Source organism: Sylvia atricapilla, chromosome 15, assembly GCF_009819655.1.
Source record: "Sylvia atricapilla isolate bSylAtr1 chromosome 15, bSylAtr1.pri, whole genome shotgun sequence".
Lineage (NCBI taxonomy): Eukaryota > Metazoa > Chordata > Aves > Passeriformes > Sylviidae > Sylvia > Sylvia atricapilla.
Genome location: NC_089154.1, coordinates 4,679,728 through 4,701,093, shown reverse-complemented (window position 1 = coordinate 4,701,093; position 21,366 = coordinate 4,679,728). Strand labels below are relative to the sequence as shown.

General features: G+C 47.6%; 3 protein-coding genes and 1 long non-coding RNA gene across 5 annotated transcripts in view; 1 reads left to right on the top strand and 3 right to left on the bottom strand.

Annotated features, from left to right (window-relative positions):
* Positions 1-21,366, top strand: part of MMD2 (monocyte to macrophage differentiation associated 2) — a 129,266-nt gene that overhangs the window by 43,828 nt on the left and 64,072 nt on the right. The gene's annotated exons all lie outside the window — the stretch shown is intronic.
* AP5Z1 (adaptor related protein complex 5 subunit zeta 1) lies at positions 112-9,746 on the bottom strand. Of its 2 annotated transcripts, XM_066329772.1 has the most exons (17): positions 9,572-9,746; positions 9,247-9,384; positions 8,702-8,888; positions 7,592-7,733; positions 6,590-6,702; positions 5,935-6,103; positions 5,160-5,300; positions 4,749-4,786; positions 4,507-4,669; positions 4,064-4,242; positions 3,432-3,574; positions 2,523-2,672; positions 2,201-2,312; positions 1,706-1,803; positions 1,320-1,452; positions 982-1,196; positions 112-721 (listed from the first exon to the last, which is right to left on the bottom strand). In XM_066329772.1, the coding sequence occupies exons 1-17, from the start codon at positions 9,610-9,612 to the stop codon at positions 457-459; spliced, it is 2,427 nt and encodes an 808-aa protein (XP_066185869.1). In that variant the 5' UTR covers positions 9,613-9,746; the 3' UTR covers positions 112-456. The 2 variants fall into 2 exon arrangements, with proteins under 2 accessions (XP_066185869.1, XP_066185870.1); XM_066329773.1 differs by lacking the exon at positions 9,247-9,384 and having other exon boundaries at positions 9,572-9,744.
* Positions 12,480-18,898, bottom strand: LOC136367919 (uncharacterized). Its single transcript, XR_010744752.1, has 2 exons — positions 15,519-18,898; positions 12,480-15,426 (listed from the first exon to the last, which is right to left on the bottom strand). It is a non-coding gene; the product is annotated as an uncharacterized lncRNA (long non-coding RNA).
* The window catches only part of FOXK1 (forkhead box K1), a 47,918-nt gene continuing 46,071 nt past the window's right edge, over positions 19,520-21,366 (bottom strand). Inside the window, exon 9 of the mRNA XM_066329770.1 lies at positions 19,520-20,359. Within this exon, the coding sequence (XP_066185867.1) occupies positions 20,139-20,359 (221 nt within the window). The 3' untranslated portion in view covers positions 19,520-20,138. The remainder of the gene's footprint in view (positions 20,360-21,366) is intronic.

Genomic DNA, 21,366 nt, shown 5'->3' with positions numbered 1-21,366 from the left:
AGTCCTGCTTCCTCCAGCTCACACAGGCCTTTGCCTCATCTGCTGCAGGGAGAGGCAAGAAAAGCAGCACGTGCAAATGCAGTGAGAGCAAAGGGGAAGGGAAACAAGACATAGGAAGGGAGGGAAGAAGTATATCTCCAAAGGGACAGGGTATGCTGGCAGGGTATTAATGCACCATTCACTCTCCTGCAACATTCCCAAAAATCCACCAGGATTTTCAATGCATACTCACCAGGAAGAGATAAGACAAGCTTAGGAGATAAAAATGCAACAGGCACTAGGACACAGAAATACAAACAGCCTCGGACTGTTATAATAAGGAGAGCAGCCTCAGCTCTCCTTATTCCTTTTCTCTGTTTCATTTACAATCATTTGTTCCTCTTTTCCAGTTAAGATCAGGGACTCAGCCTTGAGTGTCAGCAGTGTCCTGTGAGTTACTCCAGCCACCTCCTGCCCTCACACTGGCATGGAGCCTGGAGCAGGCTCCAGGAGCTGGGTGACCATCCTCAGGGCTGAAGGGAGGGAGTCATTCACCTCCTTCTGAAAGCGTGTGCTGGCCACTGGTGGGGTGAACACAAACTGAGCCACACTGGGCATTTTCAGCAGGTTCATGAGCTCGGTTGCCCGAATAAGCATCTCCTCAAGGTCTTCCTCACAGTAAACAGAGGTGACAGCAGGGCTCTGCACAAATGTCCTCATCTTGGACAGGAACATTGACACTCTGCAGGAGAGAAGGACATGGGTATCAGCTGGCAGGACCCTTTCACCCAGCCAGATCACTACTTAACTGTGTAAACTCCAACAGACTAGTGCAGGTGACAGAACATTAGTCAGCAGATGAATCCCACTCCTCCAAACTGTGCCCTTCCACAGCTCACCTCTGTCCTTTTTCAGCTGCCAGACTCAATTATCAATTAATACCATCAAACGCATGTTCAGACCCGTGAGATCCGCACGTTTCAACCCTTTGCCGGGGCTCACCTGGGGATCAGGTCCTGGCTGCGGGCTGCCAGCTTGGTCAAGGTGGCCATGAGGACACTGATGGCACGGGGGGCACAGCTGGGGGTGCTGGCCTGTGGCCGGAGCTGGGTGATCTCAAAGAGCACAGCCTCGAGGCTCTCGAAGAACCGTGTGATCTGCTCCACTGTGCAGCGCCTGTCGTAGGACACCGACAGGTACTCGCCGACGGCCCACACCTGGCAAGGGGGAAGCACAGGGGAAAGGGAACTGAATGATTTTAGGGAGTAGAAAATCAGGTTAGCTAATGCTAGGAGAGAGGAGGAGAGGGAAGGTGAGCAGCAGAGTGCAGCCCTGCTCACCATGTGGGTGAAGATGGGCTCCTTGCTCTGGATGTTGCTGACTGCTCCCGAGAACTCCAGGATCTCCGTGGACAGCTCCACCACGAGCGCAGGGCGCAGCCCACAGAGCACTGCCAGCTGTGAGCCCAGCACCCTGCAGCAGAGAGAAGGGCACAGCTCAGAGCAGGGCAAGGGGCTGATGCCCAAAGCCAGGAAGGGCTGGCAGCACCCGGTCACTGGCACAGGGCTGTATCCTCAGGATATTCCCATCCGGGATGAAGGTGCACCCTCTATTTTGCACCCTTGCACCAGCAGGGACTGGGCCAAAACTGAAAAGGCTCCTGGGCTGCCCTGGAATTGCAGGAGGAAGGGCTGGGAGCTGGGCTGTGCCTCCTGTCTCATCTCACCTGTACACATCCTCTTTAAACGCTGGGATCTCATAGAGCTGGTCACTCCTCTGCAGCAGCAGCACCACCAGCTGGTTTATCAGAGACCCATCTGCAAACTGAAAGCCAGCCCTTGTTTCAGCAGCACCAGTGACATCCAGCAGCCAAACCCCAAAACAACCAGCCAGGTGAGACAGCTGGCAGAGAAATTGCCTGATCTAGGAGGGGAGCTGTGCACAAAGCTGGTATCAGGCACTCACTGTGCTCTCATCTCTCTCCTTCACAGCTGCCTGAGAGCAGAGTGAACCTGACACTGGCTCCACAGGGCTTTTCTGTTTCTCTGGATCAAGTGGGCAGCTCAGTGCTGGTCCATGCCAGTATCAATCCCACCATCCCTTCAGGCACCCCTCTTTTAGAGCTGCAGCACCTCCACAGTTTTGCTTCTACAACTGCTCTTCACGTAACAAGAGATCCCTGGGGCACAGCTGGGAATGAAACTCCTCCAAAAGGACCTACCTCTGCCACCACCCTGAAAAAGAGCTCCAGTAAGACAGGGACAGTCTCTGCACACTGCACCACCCTTGGGCTGCCTGCCAGGGATCCCAGCAGCTGGCGAAGTGGAACCAGACTGTGGGCAAAAGAAGAGTTACTGTTAAAGGTTTGTTCCCAGTTGCCTTTCCCTATTCCCCACAAGGCCTTTGAGCGCTGGCAAAGCTGACAGAGGGGAGAGAAATCCACCTCAGGCCAGCTCAGAGCAGCTGTGCCTTTCCCAGTAATCGCAGTGCTGCCTCCCAGAGCTGGATGGCTGAACCACACTGCACTCCAAGCAGGCTCCTACCTCTCCGGGGCATCCTGGGGAGCAGACTTGGTGCGGAGGAGATACTGGAACATGCTCTTGTAGAGGGGATGGCGAAAGGCCTCCAGACACGTGGCTGGTTTCCCAGCTGGGTCACCCCCAGCCTTCTCAGAGGCAGGAAGAGCAGCTGCCCTAGCAGGGAACACACAGAATGTGCTGCACTGTGAGAATGGGCCAGGGCAGAGCTGGGATCTTGAGCACTGAACAGCAAGTTGGTCTGATCCAGGCTCTCTGGAAGCCAGAGAGCTACCCTGATGAGCTCAGGCCCCCCAAACTCAGGCAACAGTTCCAGATTTGCTTCTATGTCATGCCTGGGAAAGGGAAAAATGGCACTGTGTATCCCTCAGTCATCCAAGCTCACCAACATCTGCCCCTAGGATGACCCTCTTTTCTAAGCACTTCAGAAAGAGCTGTAGTGTCAGGAGGACAAGGAGGAGCAGAGGTACAGCCAGTTCCAGTCCTACCCCATCTTCATGGAAACTCACAGCTCCTAAGATCTCAGGAAGGAAGTTTTGTGTGCCTCTAGGAGAACAAAGCCAAAAATAGGGCTAAGAGCAGGAAAGGAAGAATAGGTATTTCATCTCTCTATTGAGTTGGTAGCTCATGGAAGCCTCATACATGTGGCAATCATTTGGAGCTGGACAGGGAGAGGGGAATGGCAACAGCTTCCTGAGCCCCAAAGACAGCCCAGTACTGAAATGTGAGAGCTGGTCACCTTCTCCTCCCATGTACAACACATTACCAGGAAAACTGACATCTGTGCAGCCTTGTGTTAACCTGACTGCAGTGATGCCTCTTGCTCTGTGCCAGCTGAGGCTCAGGAGTGTGCACTGGGCTTTGGTCAGTGCTGAGATGCTGATTAACAAGTGAGAGGAAGGGAAGGTGCATTACCTCAGCTGGACATCCAGAGCTGCTGTCAAACAGGGCAGGTCAAGCAGCAAATGGAAGATCTCAATGGTTGTGCCTGGATCCAGCAGAAATGGGAGAAGGTCCACAAACTCAGAGATCAGAGGTGGGCTGTTCCACGCCAGGAACTGCAAGGAACAAGCACAAACTGCTGCACTACTCCTGCTACTCCATCTCATACCCAGGCAACTCCATACTGTGACCAGATGGGATGGGGAAGGGAAAGTCACTTCTGAAAAGCAAAACCAGACAAGTCTGAGGGTTTGGTCAAAACCCAGGAGCCTGTTAGAAGCTCAACACAGGCTTCTGGCAGCTGGTTCGGTGGCTGGCAAGCTGCAACTTACTAAACTTTTCCAGAAACAAAGTGCTGTATCCTCTGTTCACTGTGCTCCCCAGCCCTCTACAGTCCTGCCAACCCAGACTCTTCTCCCTTGGCAGTGCTAAACACACCCAGAACCCTCCTCCCCTTCAAACTCACACTTGTTTTGTAACAATCCTTCTAGCCTGTGCTCTCCCTAGCACTGCCACAGAGGGCTCTGGGGTGCAAAAACAAAGTTCTAAGGCACAGGAGGGGATGTGAAGCAGGCTCTTCCCTCTGCTGCTCCAACACGTTGTACCTTGAAGAGATTGGGGAAGCTCTGCCTGAATATGCTGGAGGAGTCTGTGAGGAGCTGGCTGTTGTCTTTGCAGAACTGGACAAATTCGAAGGCCAGTGATGGGTTGTGGAAGAGCTGAGCTGGGATATCAGTGAAGAGGTGTTTGTAGATGGCATCTGAGTCCACAGCTGTCAGTTTGCCTGGGAGGACACAGCACCTTGCTGAGCACAGCCCACCCAGCAGCCCTGGCAGGGCTCCAGGGGCTAAGAGAGATCTGGGTTATGTTCCTCGAAAGAGCAGGAGACACCCCAGCTCCTGGGTCTCCTGGGGTGAGACCATCCATACCAGAGCACAGGCAAGGTGGAATTACCAACTCTGGCAGGCAGCAAACTGCCAGGACAAAAGGCTGTGCTGGAATAGGCAGGACTGGATCCTGGAGGAGGGGGTGGGAGCTGAAGACTTACTGTGGTTCAGGAAGAACTGGGCAATGGGCAGCAGTGCCCTGGCATAAGAGGCATCCCCACAGATCCTGCTGTGCAGGGTTTTCAGGAAGGAGACAGCACGGCACACATAGGAGGAGTCCTGTTTGCAGATGATGTCCACGATTGTCACTGCCTCAATGAGACACTGCAGGAGAGAAGAGAGTAAGATTGGAATGGGGGAAGCCACAACTCCCAGAGCCTGAGCCTCACCTCTGTGCACTTACAGCTTTCTGCAGGTCTCCATCATCTTTCTTCAGGGGTCCTGCCAGAGAAATGAGTCCAAGTCAAGCTTTGAGCCCACAAAGGAATGTGAGGTTGTCAGTTTGAGCACTAACCCTGGCTCCAGGGTAGGCAGGAACACACACTGACCCTAAATCAGGCCAATGAGAACCAAGTTTCACAACCTCCCCTGCAAATCGAGGAGGCAGAACGTGACTGTTGCCTCCACATCCTTCCCAACACCCCTTCTCAGGGCTGGTCAACGACTTGCCCCAGCAGCTGCAGCAGGCCCTATCCCTAGGAGCCTACCTGTGGGTTCCAGGGAGTGAGACCCCAGCCCAAACATGCAGAGAACCAGAAATATTTTGGAGAACACTACCAAGAGGGCACCCAGGAGGGCTGATGGCAAGACTCACGGCGGGTGCTCTGCTCCACGAGGCGCTGGCAGTACTCGAAGGCTTTGTCCCGCAGGCGCTCCCTGGGGGGAAGCTGCTGCCCAGCCCTGGCTGTGCTGGAGACCACGGATGTCACAGCCCTGGCCATTCCTGCTTTGTCACCTGCACAATAAAGTGTCAGCAGTGTCACCCATGCAGCAGCCCAGCAACAGAAAGGCAGCTGACTGTCCCCAGGTGCAGAGTGAAGAACAAGAGGCTGAGGGAGAAGGGAATGTCACAAGAATACTGAGGAGATGCTGTCTCCCATCACCCAGGCCGTCTTTCCTAGGAATCCACGGGGCTTTGTCTGAAAACAGGAGACTCACCCAACAAGCAGTTTCCCAAGGAAGGATCAATAAGTATCAGTCAGGAGGTTTAGTGATATTCCTTCCCAAACTTTTCCTGCTCCTAGTCCAAGATCTCTAAACTCTTGCCCATATTCCTGTTGCTTAGAGTCACAGAATGAGAGGATGGTTTGGGCTGGAAGGGACTTAAAGCTCATCCAGTTCCAAAGCCCCTGCTACGGGCAGGGACACCTTCCACTATCCCAGCTTGCTCCAAGCCTTATCCAAGATGGGGCAACCACAGTTTCTCTGGGCATCTTGTGCCAGGGCCCCCTCACCCTCCCAGGGAATAATTTCTTCCTAATATCTAATCAGTTTGAAAGAGAGGAGATTGCTGGGTTGCTGGTGCAGCCACCTGATATGACATCTGCGAGCACACAGCCCTCTTGGGGCTGCAGACCTTCAATCCCTACCTGGATTAAGGGTGTTCATCTCCTTGTCCCCATAGCACAGCAGCCAGTTTCTCAGCATGGAGAAGGTCTGCACGTTGAGCCACTGGTCCTGTGTGTAGTGCTGAGCCACTGAGAGCACTGTGAAAAAGTCTGTGGCAACAGCACCATCCATCTCTGTGACAGGAGCAGGCTGAGAGAAAAGGTGCAGCAGGTCAGACCTCTAGGGAAAGGCAAAGTGAGAGGGCAGGGAAAAGCCCACTGAGCCCACAGAGGTAAGTAGCCCTTGTTTGGGGTCCTGCAGGAGGGTAGGTACCCAGAGAGAGGAAGGCCAGCTGTGCTGGATCCCTCTCCCCAGCTGAAACACACAAATTTGCTCTGGTCTTGTTTGCAATCACCTTTAACTCTGAAGTAAACAGTCACTAAAAGACTCCTCTTTAAAAACTTCCTCAAGGATCAAAGCTCTGGCTCTGCAGCTGAACTCCTAAATTTCAGAGCTGTAAATCTCCCTACTTTGCTTTCCTAGGTGTCTCAACCACAGATCCCACAAAAAATGCTGAAGAACAGCAGCACTTCTAGGCCCCTGTTTTCCAAAAGAAGGTGATTCTGGGAAGCCAAACCAGCAGGTAACAGACTAACAAATGCCCTTGTGAGGTCACCATGGCAACTCAGCACTCACCTGTTTGGTTCTGGGACTGGAGAAGAAGCCTCCAGAGGGCTGAGCCATTCCTTGCTGAATGCTTGCATACCTCAGCCAGTCAGCCAGCTTTTTACTGACAACATTGGTCTGTTCTGTACAAGGGAAGTGACAGGGTCATTGCTAGACTGGGCAGAGAAGCAGCCTCTGCATCCTGTCCCTGTTAACCCTCAGTTGCTGTGCTTTTTTTTCAGCCTGGATCACTCTCAGCAATCCATAAAGAAATTGATGGATGCCCTATACTCCTCAGAGTAGTCAGGGAGTGAGTGCTGGAACCAAGGTCTCTGTTACCACATCACTCAAGAGATACTTGTTCCTTTGTCTCCATCCACAGCTGCTATTAGGAGGAATGTGCAAAAACATTGTCACTTTATTCAGCTCTGCAGCCAAAGGCACAACTCCCTCACTGGGAACTCACAGAAGCTGGGGCAGGTGATCCTTCCTGCTCTGCCAGCCCATGCACCCAGCCCAACATCCTCCCCAGAGCTTCTCTGGCAGGAGGCAGGAGGCACACAAACCTCACAGGAAACTCCCAGAAACTCACCCTTGCTCACAACTCCCCAGCATTTGAAGCCTGGAATGCTCTCCTAGGTTAACTCACCACCACCCATCCAGTGCTGCCTCTCTGATGAAGAGCACCTCTAGGTGTTTCTGCTGCTCTCTTGACCAGATGCACAGGCATATCTCTGTCTGCCTTCTGTCTGTCTCTCTCTGCTGGATGCTCCTCAGGATAGCTACAGTTTCACACTCCTGCTGCATCTGGAGACCTCAGCTAGAGTACATGATCTTGTTACACAAATCCATGGCCAGGATTTGACTGGAAGGCCCAGTCACAGTTCTGTGTGGTGGAATACATCCCACCCAGTAAGTCCCCTTTCCTCAGAGCACAGATGTCACTTTTGACAGCAGTTTCCAACTGAGAGCCTTCTGATCACTACCCAGATCACAGCCAGGTGGCAATCTCAGCCCTTCCTAGAGATTTACCTTCTGTTAGAGACTCTGGTGACAGGCTGATGACATTTGCCAGGAGAGGAAGGAGGAACCGAGCACTCTGACCCTCGGGCAGCCTCCTTTCAAGGACTTTCACAACACGCTGCCCCACAGCTGCCACCTCACCCTTATTTTCCTGAAAAATAAAGCAGAGGTAAAGATAAATAAACTACCATTACCAGAGACCAATCTCCTCCATCAGGCAGCAATAGCAAAGTCAAACACAAAACCCCATCACAGCACAGGGGATTTGACCACATTTTACAGAGATTTTCTGCAATTTGAATTCACAGATCCCAAACTGGGGGGCTGCTTATGTGTGTTTTTACATTGTGGAACTGCAGGACAGTCTCAAGGCCGGATATGGGAGACAGGAGCTTAGTGAGGCTGCACATAAGCAATACACTGCTGGTTTCTGTTTCACTTCCTTTAGTTAAGCAGACTCAGATGAATGTCAGAAACATTGAAGATATTTCTAAGCACGCAGTGAAACTCAGAACGAGAAGTTTCACAAAAATATTTTACCTATAACAGGCACAATGAAAGTAAAAGAAGGAGAGGAAAAGGAGAAGTTTCCAGCGTGTTCCCCAGACAGCACTCAAAGCAGGAGGGTCCTCATGTTTGCTTCTCTCCATGGAGAATCTGGACCTTTGAACTGTCATTTGCATTTACAGTCTCACATATTTTATAGATCCTATGTATGTTTTCTATATGTGAACATGAAAGCAAATATCATAAGAAAAATATGAATATCTAAAATCTTTTGCTTTCCTCCCCAGGTTCAAGCAACCCTGATTTAAAATCCATTCCAGTAGCCAGCTCTAAAGAGCTCTTTTTTGCTTCCAGAACCTCAGTGTCTAAACATTACAATTTCAAGCATTTTTTGTTGTTAAGTGCTATGCACAAAAATTTGCCTTTTTTCCCCTATGCAAAGCAGAATAATGAGATCCCTTAAATGAACATTGAAAGGCCTCTGCTTTTTCCTACATACTTCCAATTGATTTTCACTCTCCTTGAGCTCAGGGAGGAGCTCAGGAGCAGGGAACAATCAAAAAGCAAATCCATATTGACAAGGGAAGATCTCTGACTTGACAGGTCATTTACCTGAGCCAGAAGGACTGAGGATACCAGGCTCAAGAGCTTTGTATCCTGAATCTCATCACAGGAGAGGATCAGATCACTGCAAGGTGACATCTCTCTCAGGATGGCAGCACATAACACCTGAATCTGCTCAGGACTTTTGGGTGAGCACAGCAGCGTCTGCAACAGCTCCACAAACTTGCCATCGAGCCTGCAAGAGTCACAATAAACATCACTGCAAGGCGAGACAAGATCCAGATGTTTATTTCCTCATATTCTTGGCATTGGGATGATCCCCCCGACAGCCACCCACCATCTCCATTTCTGAGAGCACTTTGACAGAGGGCCCCGCGACACCAACACTGGTTAATCTTGCTGCGAAAGGAGACGGGCGCCTTCTGCTTAGCAAGGAGGTGAAAGGCAAAGAGGGGCTTTGTGTTTAAATTGAACTTGGGGTTTTCAAGGCAGCGTTTTTTTAAAGCCCTACCGCAGGCCCTTCCTTTCTTTTTGGTTCGGAAGGGAAAACCGCTTTGCTCCTCTGAACAGCCGAGGCACACAGAGGCACTCACTTGCGCGGGTACTTGGTGGCGGCCACGGTGAGGTGCAGCCGCTGCAGCCCATCCACGGCCTCGGGGCCCGGCTCGGGGCTCTGCAGCAGGGCGGACACGCGGGCGGCGAATCTCCGCAGCTCCTCCTCCTGGATCTCCCTGCCGGGGCACTCGGGGCTCTCAGGAACCCGGGCCCTCATCCCGGGAAGCTCCGGGCTGGAGGGTTGGTACACACCGCCCTCCCCTCCGCCCGGCTCCCCGCTCAGCCCCGGCGGCTCTGCCAGCACCCCCGCCCGGCCCGAGGCGTCCCTGGCGCTGTCCCCGGTCCCCCTGTCCCCCACCACACCTCGCCTGCCGGAGGAAGCTCTCGGCAGCCGCCGCGAACATCCCGGCGCCGCCGCCGCCGCCCGGGCCCGCGCCGCGGTACGCGGCCAAAGGCGCCCCCCATGGGCGGGCGGTACGCCGCGCCGGCTCCGGGGGGACGCGGCGGATGCTGCGCGAAGGTTCCGCCCGGCGGGAAGGGCTCGCAGGGCGAGAGGTGACCAAAATCATCGCTGGTGGTGGCTCACGGATTGTTGGAGGTGCTGCTGTTATTATTCCCCACCTCAGGACAAGCTGGGCTCTGAGACCACCCCGCCCTAGGCACTGAGGCCTATGGAGAACATCATTAGAGGGCAGAGATGAGAGTTGGGGCATCGACGGGTGTGATGGTAAAAGACGATGGGTCAGACTTTCCTCTGTTCATAAAACAGAGGTTGCCAAAACAGGTACGAGATGTTAAAGACACCTGCTGAGGTCTTCAGCACGCGCAGAAGTTAAAAATCCATCAGGACCTTTTCTCTCTTCAGCTAACACGGCTGAAGCTCTCAGCACCATGCTGAGCACCGCCCTGCAAGGATGAGATGCCCGGGGATGGAACCTGGCACTTTGCCCTCGGTAATTCCCTGCCCCGCGCTCTCCTGCCATTAAAGTTCATTAACACCATGCCTGGGCAATCAGCCAGCAGAGCAGCAGCACGTGGAGAGAGAATTTTAAAAGACTTCCCCCAGAAAGGGATCTGGAGGAATATATTCCCTGTGTACTGTGTTACTAATTTTTAATTAGTCAATTAAAAACAATCTTCTCAGTAGTACCTGAAGAGAGACTACAAGAAAGTTGGAGAGAAACTTTTCACAAGGGCATGGAGTGACAAGACAAGGGGCAATGGCTTCAAACTGAGAAGGCAGGGTTAGATGGGGTATTGGGAAGAAATTCTCCCCTGTGAGGTTGGGGAAAAGCTGTGGCTGCCCCTGGATCCCTGGAAATGTTGCAGGCTGGGCTGAACAGGGCTTGGAGCAACCTGGGATAGTGAAAAGTGTCCCTGTCTGTGGCAAAGATTGGAATGAGGTGATTTTCAATGTTCTGTCCAACCCAACCCATTCTGTGGTTCTAAAATTCTATGAATTACAGCTGCTGTATGACAATGAGGCCTTAAAAAAGATTCCTATTTAATTTTGGAGCTAAGAATGCTCAGTCAAAATAAACCCGGAACTTAAACTGCAGCTGCATTAGGAGGACAAAGGAGGAAAAGTCTAACTACAAGACAGATAAAGTACTGTTCTCTGACCTCATAGGCTGAAATGAAAACAATTACTCTAAATTACAGGGGAATAGTTTAACTTTCGAAATAACAATGTTTCACTTCATGACAAAACAAAGCTGGAGCTGGAGGAACAGTTTATAAGCCCCAGGGGAAGCATCAGGGTTCTCAAACACACAAGTCCATATGTTCACTCTGCTGCGAGTCAACAGCTGCCCAAATAACTGACAAGGGATCAAAAGTGGGCTGTCTGAACTCTAAACAGTGCAAGGTGGGCAGATACACACTTCCTTCCGGCATGAAAAAGGGAAAAGATATTAAACACAGTGTCCCCTCACTGCTGCAGGAAACTCAACCCCTCCACGATGCTACACTGGAAGGATCCAAGTCTGGCACCCCAAAACAGCAAAGCAATCTCAGGGCATTTTCTCTTTCATATATAATTTTATTTCTGGTTATAGAAACAAATGCTAAGAGGAGAAGCAACATTCCCCAACCACATACATCAAATTTAGGTAACAGAACAGTTAAAATAAATGAAAAAAAAAAAAAGTAGAAATTTAAACCTTTGTTATAGCTTTAAAATATTAACGTTCTTGATACATTAGAAATCACATTCAGATCTCAAATTACTTAAAAAAAAATGTATGGCTCTATATTAAAAAAACAAACAAACAAAACCACTGTATCCCATGTGATGTGGAAACACAGGTCCTCCTCCTGGGATGCAAGATCCCACACCCTGGTGGGAGCCATCTCACAGGAGCAGTGCTGCAACATGGCCAGAGAAAGAGCATGAACTTCACATCCACTGCCCCACATGGAGCTTCCCCCTTGGGATACACACCTGCTTTTTAAAAAGCACTGATAACGAAAACAAGTCACAAAAAAAAAAAAACCAAAACAAAACAACCAAACAAAAAACCCTAAAAAAACAAAACAAAAAAAAACCCCCAAAAAAACAAAAAAAACCCAAACCAAAACAACAACAACAAAAAAAAAAACCCAACAAAAAAACTCAACAACTTTTGATATCAGCTGTAAAAAAAAAAACAAAAACAAAAACAAAAACAAAAAAAAAAACCCCAAAAAAACAAACCAACCCCACAAACCCCAAAACATCTGGCTGGAGGCGTCTTGCACAGGCAACACCAGGAACTGAAATGCAAGCATGGCTTTAGTTTCCCCTTTCCATCACCTTCTTATTTTATAAAATAAGTGCCAAACCAAGGTGAAAGGGGTAAGGCTGGCCCAGATCTCTGTAGCAAACCCTTCTGTGAAGCCATTGAGGTATTTCAGGTTCTCCTCTCAGCCTTCCCCAAGGACTCGGTGGGAATGAGCATCTGCAGAACAGGGGGAGAGCCCAATTCTTCTGACTTTGTTGTTTATTAGAGCAATTATTCAGAGTTGGATCTGACTTTCCAGCTTTACCATCCGTTGCTCACACACAGCTTTTGATTTATTCCTAAACAGCTTTTTACAGTCCTTTGGATAATAGTCCTTTGGATAGCTACAGACTCTTAAAATGCTCTTTTTGGCTACGTGGAGGTTGGCTGGCAGGCTGGACAAGGCCAGCCTCCTCAGCACAAACAGCATGTCCAGAACCAACACAACATATGGTCTTGTAAGATTTTCATATTTTAAAGCCATTTTCTGTATCACTATATTTGAATGAGTTTGGTTTTGCTTTTGTTGTTTTTTTCTTTTTTTTACATTCTGTTTTCTATTAAAGCAAAAAGATCTTACAAACAATACTCTGTTTCCCTCTAGTTCAAGCCCATTTGAGGGAGAAAAAAAGGAGAGATTAAGCAAGTTTAGGTTTACAGTAATTCAATTGCTACAGAGCCAACTTAGCAGCCTGCCCACCTCCCAAGAGCAGCATATAAATCAGCAGAACATCAGGATGTTCTGCACCAGACTTTTAGCAGCAAGACAGTGAAACAGAAGGAATTCTCGCTTTTTCTGCTCCATTTAAATCTCATTTTTCTTCAGCTACCCGACATTTCTCCTCACCATTGCCCTTAGCTTTAAGGAAGGCTCTATCTGAGACTGCTTTAAGTGAAACTGAGGTGGGGTAGAAGCAGGACAGAGAGGTTCAGATCACAGCATAACTTGGCAGCAGACACGAGGCAACAACCAAATAGTAGGGGAAATCTGGGTTTCACAGGGGCTGTTTTCTCTTGGATGAGGAGGAAAGCTGCTTCCTTTCACTGCTCCTATTCTGGTCACTCTTCCTATCACCAACCCTGTTCTCCCTGCAGGACTGAAGCCCCATCACCAGCCACTGATTGCTGAGGTGAAGCCTTCACTCAGATCCTCAGAGAGAATTTCTGCTCCTGGAAGAGCAATTAGGATTAGGAAGTCAAGTATCACCTGCTTTCATTTTTGACAGATCCAAGTGGTTCAAAATACACCCTTCTCTGAATTTAGTGATCTTTGTGGAATTAAACCACATCTGAACTTTGGCCAGTTTAGTAAAAGTGGAAACATTAGAAAAACTTTTCTGTGCTTGTTTTCAAGGAGATAGAGACACACCTCACCCCACAAAGAGACAGAAGCATGTTAAAAGGAAAATAATCTCACCACAGAGGAAAAGAAACTATTTCCTAGTGCCCCAGTGTTAGCTTAACCACCTGACAGGGAGGAATTCCTCAGCCTTACAGCATCCTTGTGGACCCCCATAAATCTCTTCTGTTAGAAATAAGGTCCCATTGCTTACAGAGCAGAATCTGTAAAGAACTCCCTGACACTGCATCTAGAGAGAAGCAGACAAAGGATTCCAGCTTTCATTAGTGCCATTTGGGGGGCTTTTCTTTCCACAAAAGCAGTTTGGACTGGGGTTGCTGAAAGCAGGACAAAGGCAGAAGCAGGGATCCTACACAAGGAAGATGCAAGTACCAAGTTGCCTCTTCTGCTCTGCGAGAGGAATGAAAGCAATCACTGAAGTAAAGCTGCTTCCACCGGCTGCTCACATTCGTTACAAAAATAGGTTCATCGTTCTTTCAGAGTCAGTGCCTGGTGCAGGAATTTACCAACACACTGTACAAAAGTCTGTGTAAGTACCATTCAAGAGAAAGAAATAGTCATGGACCATTTATATATCTATATTGACACACACGCTCACACACTCACACGTTAATAAATATAAATTTTTTGTTTTACACAGATCTAATTTAATATTCTCTGAAAAAAAATATTTAAAGGGTTTCTCCCTTAGCTGCCACCCATGAATTCTCAATGTTTTTTTTTTTTGTCTTGGGAGCAAAGGGATAGATTTGGCACGACTACCCTCATGCTCTGAAACTTAAAGTCACACATAAGGAGAGGACTAACCATACATTCTGAAAGGTTTTAATTCAGTGTTGGTAAATCGAAAAGGTATCAAAAGAATTTTCTAAACATATAAATACAAACGTCAAAAATTGATTCAAAATTTGGAATTTAAATATAGTGCTCCAAGAAAACCAAGTATTTTTCAAAATGTCTTCCTCAGGCCAAAGTAAAACACTCCCTGGTGTATTATTGCCCCACGAAAGAGACCCTAACAGAGAAAGCCCACCCTCACAGCTACAGAATTCCCACTGCTCATGATGGCATGGGACTATACCCACACCTGCATGCACAGACATGTGCACTGACCTGCAAACAACCCACCCAGCAGAGAGAGATGCTGATCTAACAAATCACAGCCTGACAGCTGCCAGGCAGCCCAGAGGGATTCCCCAGCCACGTTTTGATCAGGTGCAGATCAACATGCGAGATGGCATTGCCTCCCAATCCCATCAGCTCCAGCAGCCCAGATGACCTTGTAGTGTACCTGTTTTCTGCAGCACAGCTGGCTCCATTGGAAGCTACACTCTCCAGCAGTAGTGTATGCTATAGTAGCAGCAGCTTGGGCATAATTTTTCACCCAGAAGGACACAGAAAGTTCTACAACAGATTGTTTACTCATGTAACTGCAACCTAACAGAAGAATCCTCGCCAGATGCAGAGCTTCAAGCAATGGAATTAAATTAGGAGTTGGATTAAAGGACTCTGGAGTTGACAGAAATAACTACAATAGAGGGGAAAAACTGATGAGGAGCAGAAACAGAAGCTGCCCAAGAGACTGGCTGGCAAGAGAAGACAGATAATTTGCTGCAGAATGGCATTTGCAAACTCTAAAACTCAGTGTGCAGCAAGGGCAAAATTATGAAGCAAATCCTGTTCCTTTAGAGGTTAATTCTTAATGCCCTAGTCCAACTTATTAGCAGCAGGACTTAAAAAACCTCAAAGATTTTGCAGCAGATAAGATAAAGCACAGATATCTTTAAAAGTGATCAGGAATCCTTCAGTGCTGCTTCCTGCTCAATAAGACCCAAGCTAGGACTGTCCCTTGGAAGAGAGGGACAACAAAGTTGCATCTGCACAAATGCAATCCAGTTCACTCTGTAATGTGTCTTCACACTTCAGATTTGTCTTGCGGCAGGAGATCAAACAGGTACTGGGCTGTACTGACAAAAGTGTAGCTACCAGGCCAAGGAAAAGGATTCCTCTTCCAACCCATCCAGCACTTCTCAGATGATGTCTGCAGCATTGCCCCTTGTGTTTGGGCTCACAGTGACCTCCTGCAGCAATTCCACCTGATGGACAAGAAGAGACCAAGACAACCAGGCTGGTTCAGCCTCAAGAGAAGGAAACAAATTGGAAAAATCTTTCTGGAATCTTCAAGTACCTATTTGCAACATGCAGAGGAGGCAGACCTGGGTTCTCCTCAGAGGCAAGGAACAAATGCAGCTGCATGGGAAATTCTTCTTATGTTGCTGAGAAGTTTTCACCTTGTGTGGTGAGAGTGGATTCTCTAAGGAAAGATACAGAACTACTGCTGGTGAAATCCTTGTCATCCAAGACCCCCAAACCCAGGTGTAGCAGGGAAACACTTCTCCTTTCACCCTACATTTTGACATTCACTTTCACACTAGCACACACCAGTGATACCAAATAAATACCCCCTTGCTAACACAGAGGAAAAGCTCCAACACCAACTGAACATTCCCAGCAGGCAGGAGAAGTGTTCCACACCACACTGCAAGAGAGCTCAGGTCAGATGCTCTCACTTGCTTAGATACAGGTCCCTAGCCTTCTGTGCTCCAAGTTTCATTCCATTGTAGGCATTTTCCTACTGAAAAAAAGTGGAAATTAACTCTGAATGACAACTCTAAGTCAGTACACAAGACCAAACATGCAATATCAAGTTTACTCCCCCCATGACACTGATGGCAGAAGCACTGTAAGAGCTTTAGCTGTTATTTCCTTCCTCTTACAAAGCTTTAACATGTCTCTGAAAACATTCTCCTGAATAAGCTCTGTCCAACAGTAACATGTCTAGAACACAGCATGAAAAATAATACAGGGTGACCAAATTGACCTTTCTCAGCCTGCTCTGGAGCTCCATGTATTCCACAGGAATTTTCATCCTTGAGTCCTCAGGCAGAGCTTAATGCAAGGTGCTGCTCCTGTCAGTGGATAAAAATGACTGGATATGCTACAGGGGACAGCATTAATGGTATGGGGGAGGGAGGAATATGGGAAGGCGAAAGAGTTGAAAAGAATATATGAGCTAATCATGAACTTCAATTTAGTGCTCAGCACTGTGCTGTGTTATCACTAAATCAGATTAAATTGATCTTTCTCTAAAAAGCTTTCTGTATCCTAAGAGCCAAGGTCAAGACAAACAACATGGAATTCCACTGGAATAAAACAAAGAACAACTGCATTCAACTCTTGCAAACTGGGGCAAAGAAAGTTGCTATAAACTAACTGATCAAAGTAAAATTAGTCAATGTCATTGCCTAAGGTGAAAAAAAAATCAATAGGGAATGGTGGAAAGTGAATTTATACATTAAGAACTTGGCTTTACAGTTTTCCCAGGTCTAAGTTATCGCAGCTTAAATATTCAATATGCCTCGACCTTCAATACACAGACAGCAGAAAATCCAGTAAAGCCTCCACCTTCACTTCCCCTCAAACCTTCTTTAGTTAATGTAATCAAAGATGAGATGCAACTTTTTAGACAATAAAAACAAGTCAGATTATCAGTTTAAAGAAATCTGAATACTGCATATAACCATTAAGGTAAACATTTTCTTTCTAGTTGAAGACTTAATTCTACCACATGAATTTCACGCCTCTGCAGCCTGGAGAATCAGGACTGGTATGTAGAAAGAATGGTGCTGTCTTCCAGACTGAGCAGTGTTGAAAGAATTCATCTTGAGGCCTGAAACAAAATGTCTTCATCTCACTTGTTCTGGATGAGGACCACAACACGATTTAGCAAGAGCAGTTATTTTACCTGGCTATGTTTAGGCAAACCTACAAAAAAAACCTGCAAGTGACAGGAGACTGCTTCCTACAGTAGCAGAGGGATGTAGCAGACTGACAAAGCAAAAACTCCCTGACAGGATGAACTGACAAGTTCCAGACATCTCAAGCAGAAAGGGTGAACAGAACAAAGATATTTGCTCATCCTCAACTCCCATTTGAACCATCTGAGCAGGCATTGTGAGCCACAAAAAGAAGAGAAAGTGTTATTCTGTTCTAAATACACAGGAGGCAGATCTACACGTGCAACCTGAGGATGGACTTTTAAGAAGTATCTTTAAAAGCAGCAGCTTTATGGTGGATGAAAACATAGCCACTTGGCTGATGTCTTTGGTGCTGGATTAGGTTATAGAAGTTCAGGGCTTAATTCAAGAGAAAAGCATGAGCAAAGAAAAATCCACAGAATCTTGGCAGCTCCACAATCCCGAACAGTTTTCTGTTGGTTTTTCATCTTGCTCTGACTCACCCAACATTCTGGAAACCCAAGGACTGCTGTGCCTCCGGAGCGCTCCCCAGCCTCGGGGCTGTTTCAGAGGCGTGCCTGTATCTAAACCAGCAGTCACCCGAAAGTAATGATTCATCACAGATACACTGTGCTGCACTCTCACTTGTGCCTTCTGCCTTCAAGTTCATTTTATTGACTCCTGGCTTTGAAAAAGCTACAGAAAACAGAGCTAATCCATGTGCTTTTCTGCTGTGCCACACCTTGCCTTCCTAGCGGGAGAAGGGACAGCTGGAAGCCAGCCTGCTTCAATTACTTTGTGGTCTCTAACAATTCTCCTGCACAAAACCATTTCAAAGTACTAAAATCCCATCTAATAACTTGTCACTAAGGGCACACACCTGAATTCTGAAAGCCCAGCTGAGATAAATGATCTGTCATGAATATTTTATGTACCTCTCTCCGCAGAAAGTAACCGCAAATCATGAGATCAAGAAATTCTTTCCTTCTTTCAGCAATATTTCTCACAGAACAATGGACTTGAGAATTAAACATGTCTGGGTTTTATTCAAGTGGTGGGACTTGGTTATTGAATAGGATTTGGCAAAGACAAAGGAAACCTAGAAGGGAACAAGCGATGCCAGCTGTTACCTTGTGGATTTTCTCCCCAGATTCCAGCAGGCACTGCAGGGCTGTGCCTGACCCCTAATCCCCATGGATATGCTGACAGTATCATTTACTGCACATTGGGGAAGGCTTTTTGCAATGTTTCTGCAGTGGGTTTTGCCTCTCTGCCTTGTCAGACTGCACAGGACAGCAATCAGTACAGACAGGGGATAACCCACCAGAGGCACAGCCCACCCTTCTTAAGTCTCTCTTGCCATTACCAAAGCCATCATATTTGCTAAATTAAAAAAATCTTCTGGCTGTGCTGCCAGAAGACATGTTAGCCAAGGGGACTGCAAAGGGTGTAAAGCCAAAGGGGTTGGCTGGAGGATACAGGCAGGGGTGGGTTTCTTTGCCAGTCATAAGGTGTCACAAGCACCCACTGATGCATGTGACTGAAGTGAGTCAAATCTGCATTCCTCAAAACATATCCTTGTACTATGTGAGGAGCCTGGAATACAGTTTGAGTAAAGGCCTCCTCCTACTGGCCAACCCAAACGGTCCTCAAGGCAGGAGAGATGGGAGAGGGAGCCAAGCAATGAAAGCAAACCTCCAAATCAATTTTGGTAAAACTGTTTGAAGACCTCCAGTGAGTTTTGCCACATGGAAAATAAAAGAGAATTTGAATTTGACAGAATTTGAATGAACCACGGTATGACCCCTGCTGCCTTTCACCCAAGCCCTGGAGTTCTCTCTCCAAAGAACAACAGAGGAATTTTGCTAGTAGCCTTGGAAGAAGCTCAGCTCTGACCTCCTGACCGTGGTCCATCAAGCTAAGGACCACACCACCACCAGGAAGTAAAGGGGACTGCTTTAGTGCAGAACATCCACCAGTATTTTCTCAAGTTCACAAAGACAGTGGCCATGCCTTCACTTACAGTGCTAATTTGAACGAAAGCTGGTGCTCCACACAAGCTGTGATCAATCAAATGCACATAGAACCTCCTGGAGACACCCTTCCCCATGTGATCCTCAGACATCAAGATACTTTGGCTGCTCTCCAGAGCAAGTGATGAATAGTTGTAAGAAATTATTTGTAAAGATACAAACCCCTTTGTTTTTAACATCTTTACAGGAACCAAGTTAATACAGTTTCTCTGGCCTCCTATTCTCCCTCAGAGGGAATGGAGAGAAATTGTATCTGGAAATCCAGGTGGCTGAGCCCTGTAACTCTTCCTCCTGAATCCCCATATAAATAAACATTTATATTCAGAATTTTCTGTTTTAAAAAACCAGAATAATTTGCCTTTTTTTTAAGCTTGGTACCATGTTTGTTTAATGTTGTTGTGAGATACTGCACCCATCTTTCAGCATTTGATTGCCTTAGGTGACCTTTTTAAAATGGTCCTACAGTTCAAAGCTCTCAGAAGTGTGGTATTAAGGCATACAATGTGAAGAGTTTTCTTTCCAGGGAGCAGACCGTATTTGTATTACATTCCTTTAGATTCTGAACTGCAAATCCCATCCCCCTTGGAGCCAAAAGGGTAAAATACAGTTAAAAATATCCCAGCAGTCTTACAATCAGTTGTCTGTATTTTTTCGAATCTTAAAAAAAAAAAAAAAAAAAAAAAAAAAAAAGAAAAAGAAAAAAAGAAAAAAAATAAGAAAAAGAAAAAAATATCCCATAAGTAGAGACAGAACAGAGTTCCAGATATGGGTTCTTGGGAGAGATTTTCCATTCTTTTGGGCACCTTGTGATTCTAACAGCTGTTGTCCTCCCATTGAAAAATCTGCCTTTTAAAAGAGCTCTTTATCAGCTGTGTTTTGAGCTGTTACAGTTGTGGTTGGTTTCCTGTGAAAGCTGCTTTAGGGCTCCTGCCATCCCATGCCCACCTCACCATTGCTCCAGCTCCTCCCACCAGCTCTTCATTCACTGGTTGCCTGTCCTTGTGGCACTGTGGATGTGATGACTCCAGCCTGGGCTGGCACTGCTGCACTGGGCTCCTCTATCCGTGGTCTTTTCACTTCAGGTTCACTGGAGGAGGCTGCTGCCGTCTCGTCGGTCCCTGGCTCGCAGACCCGGCTGACTACAACAGGAGTGGATGAGCTGGCCTGGGCTGCAAGGAGCTGCAGTGGATTTGTAAGAGCTGGGAAGGAGGAGAGGAGAGAGAAGAAGAATCAGTGGGATGAAGCAGAACAAGTGTTTGCTATTCCAAGAGAAGCAAGAAAACAAAATCCCACCGTCAAACATGACAGCTGGCACATGGTCAAGTGCTGTTTCCCTGTGTCTTTTGACAGCCTGGCTTGCCTTGTCCTTCCCTCTCCCTCCACAACCTCAGCTTATCAGGTTTACCAAACCAGCAACAACCCCTCTCATGGGAGAACTTCCCTCTTCCCATCCACTGTCAAAGAAGGCATTGCCAGCTAAGTATTTGTCCCCAGCTCTAGTTAAAATTACAGCACATCTCTTTGAGAGCTAGTTCTGATTGTAGGTGGCCAGAGAATTTCTCATGAACTCCAACATCCATGTGCTGAGCCTGTTATTTGGAGGTTTAGAGGCTCTTTTGAGCCCTGCTCGCACAGGAAGAACAAACCAAGCTGTTGGGAAACAGAATCCCAATACTGACTGTACTGACATCCCACTTGTAAAAGGGGCAGGAAAAAGCTTACCCTAGACAACCACATGTGTTCCCATCAGAACTGGGATCAGAACATTGGAATTTCTGGCTTCCAATCTTGAATTGCAGTACTGACATAAGGTCTCACCCCCCCATTAATAAAAGCGGTAAGAAAAAAGAAGATTTAAGTAGTAACCCTCTGTAAAAATGTCTACAATTCCTGGTTCCAGACAGAGAATGTGCTTACACACTGACTTTGGCACACACCACTGCCTGGAAAACAAAACACATGCAGTTTTTGGACTCTGCATCAATCAGAGAGGAAGCCAAAGGGGACTCAGGAAACAGCACATCCTCTGCCCTCCAGACTCATTTGCAAAGGATGGAATGACTGCACATCATTGCTGTGTTCACTGCTAAATGCATGAAGAAATGAGCCCTAGGATAAATAATCAAAGCCAACAGAACAAAGGCCCTCGAAGTCCAGTAACTTCTACCAAGGCATGAGAAGAAAGCTGTAGAATATCAAGAGGATG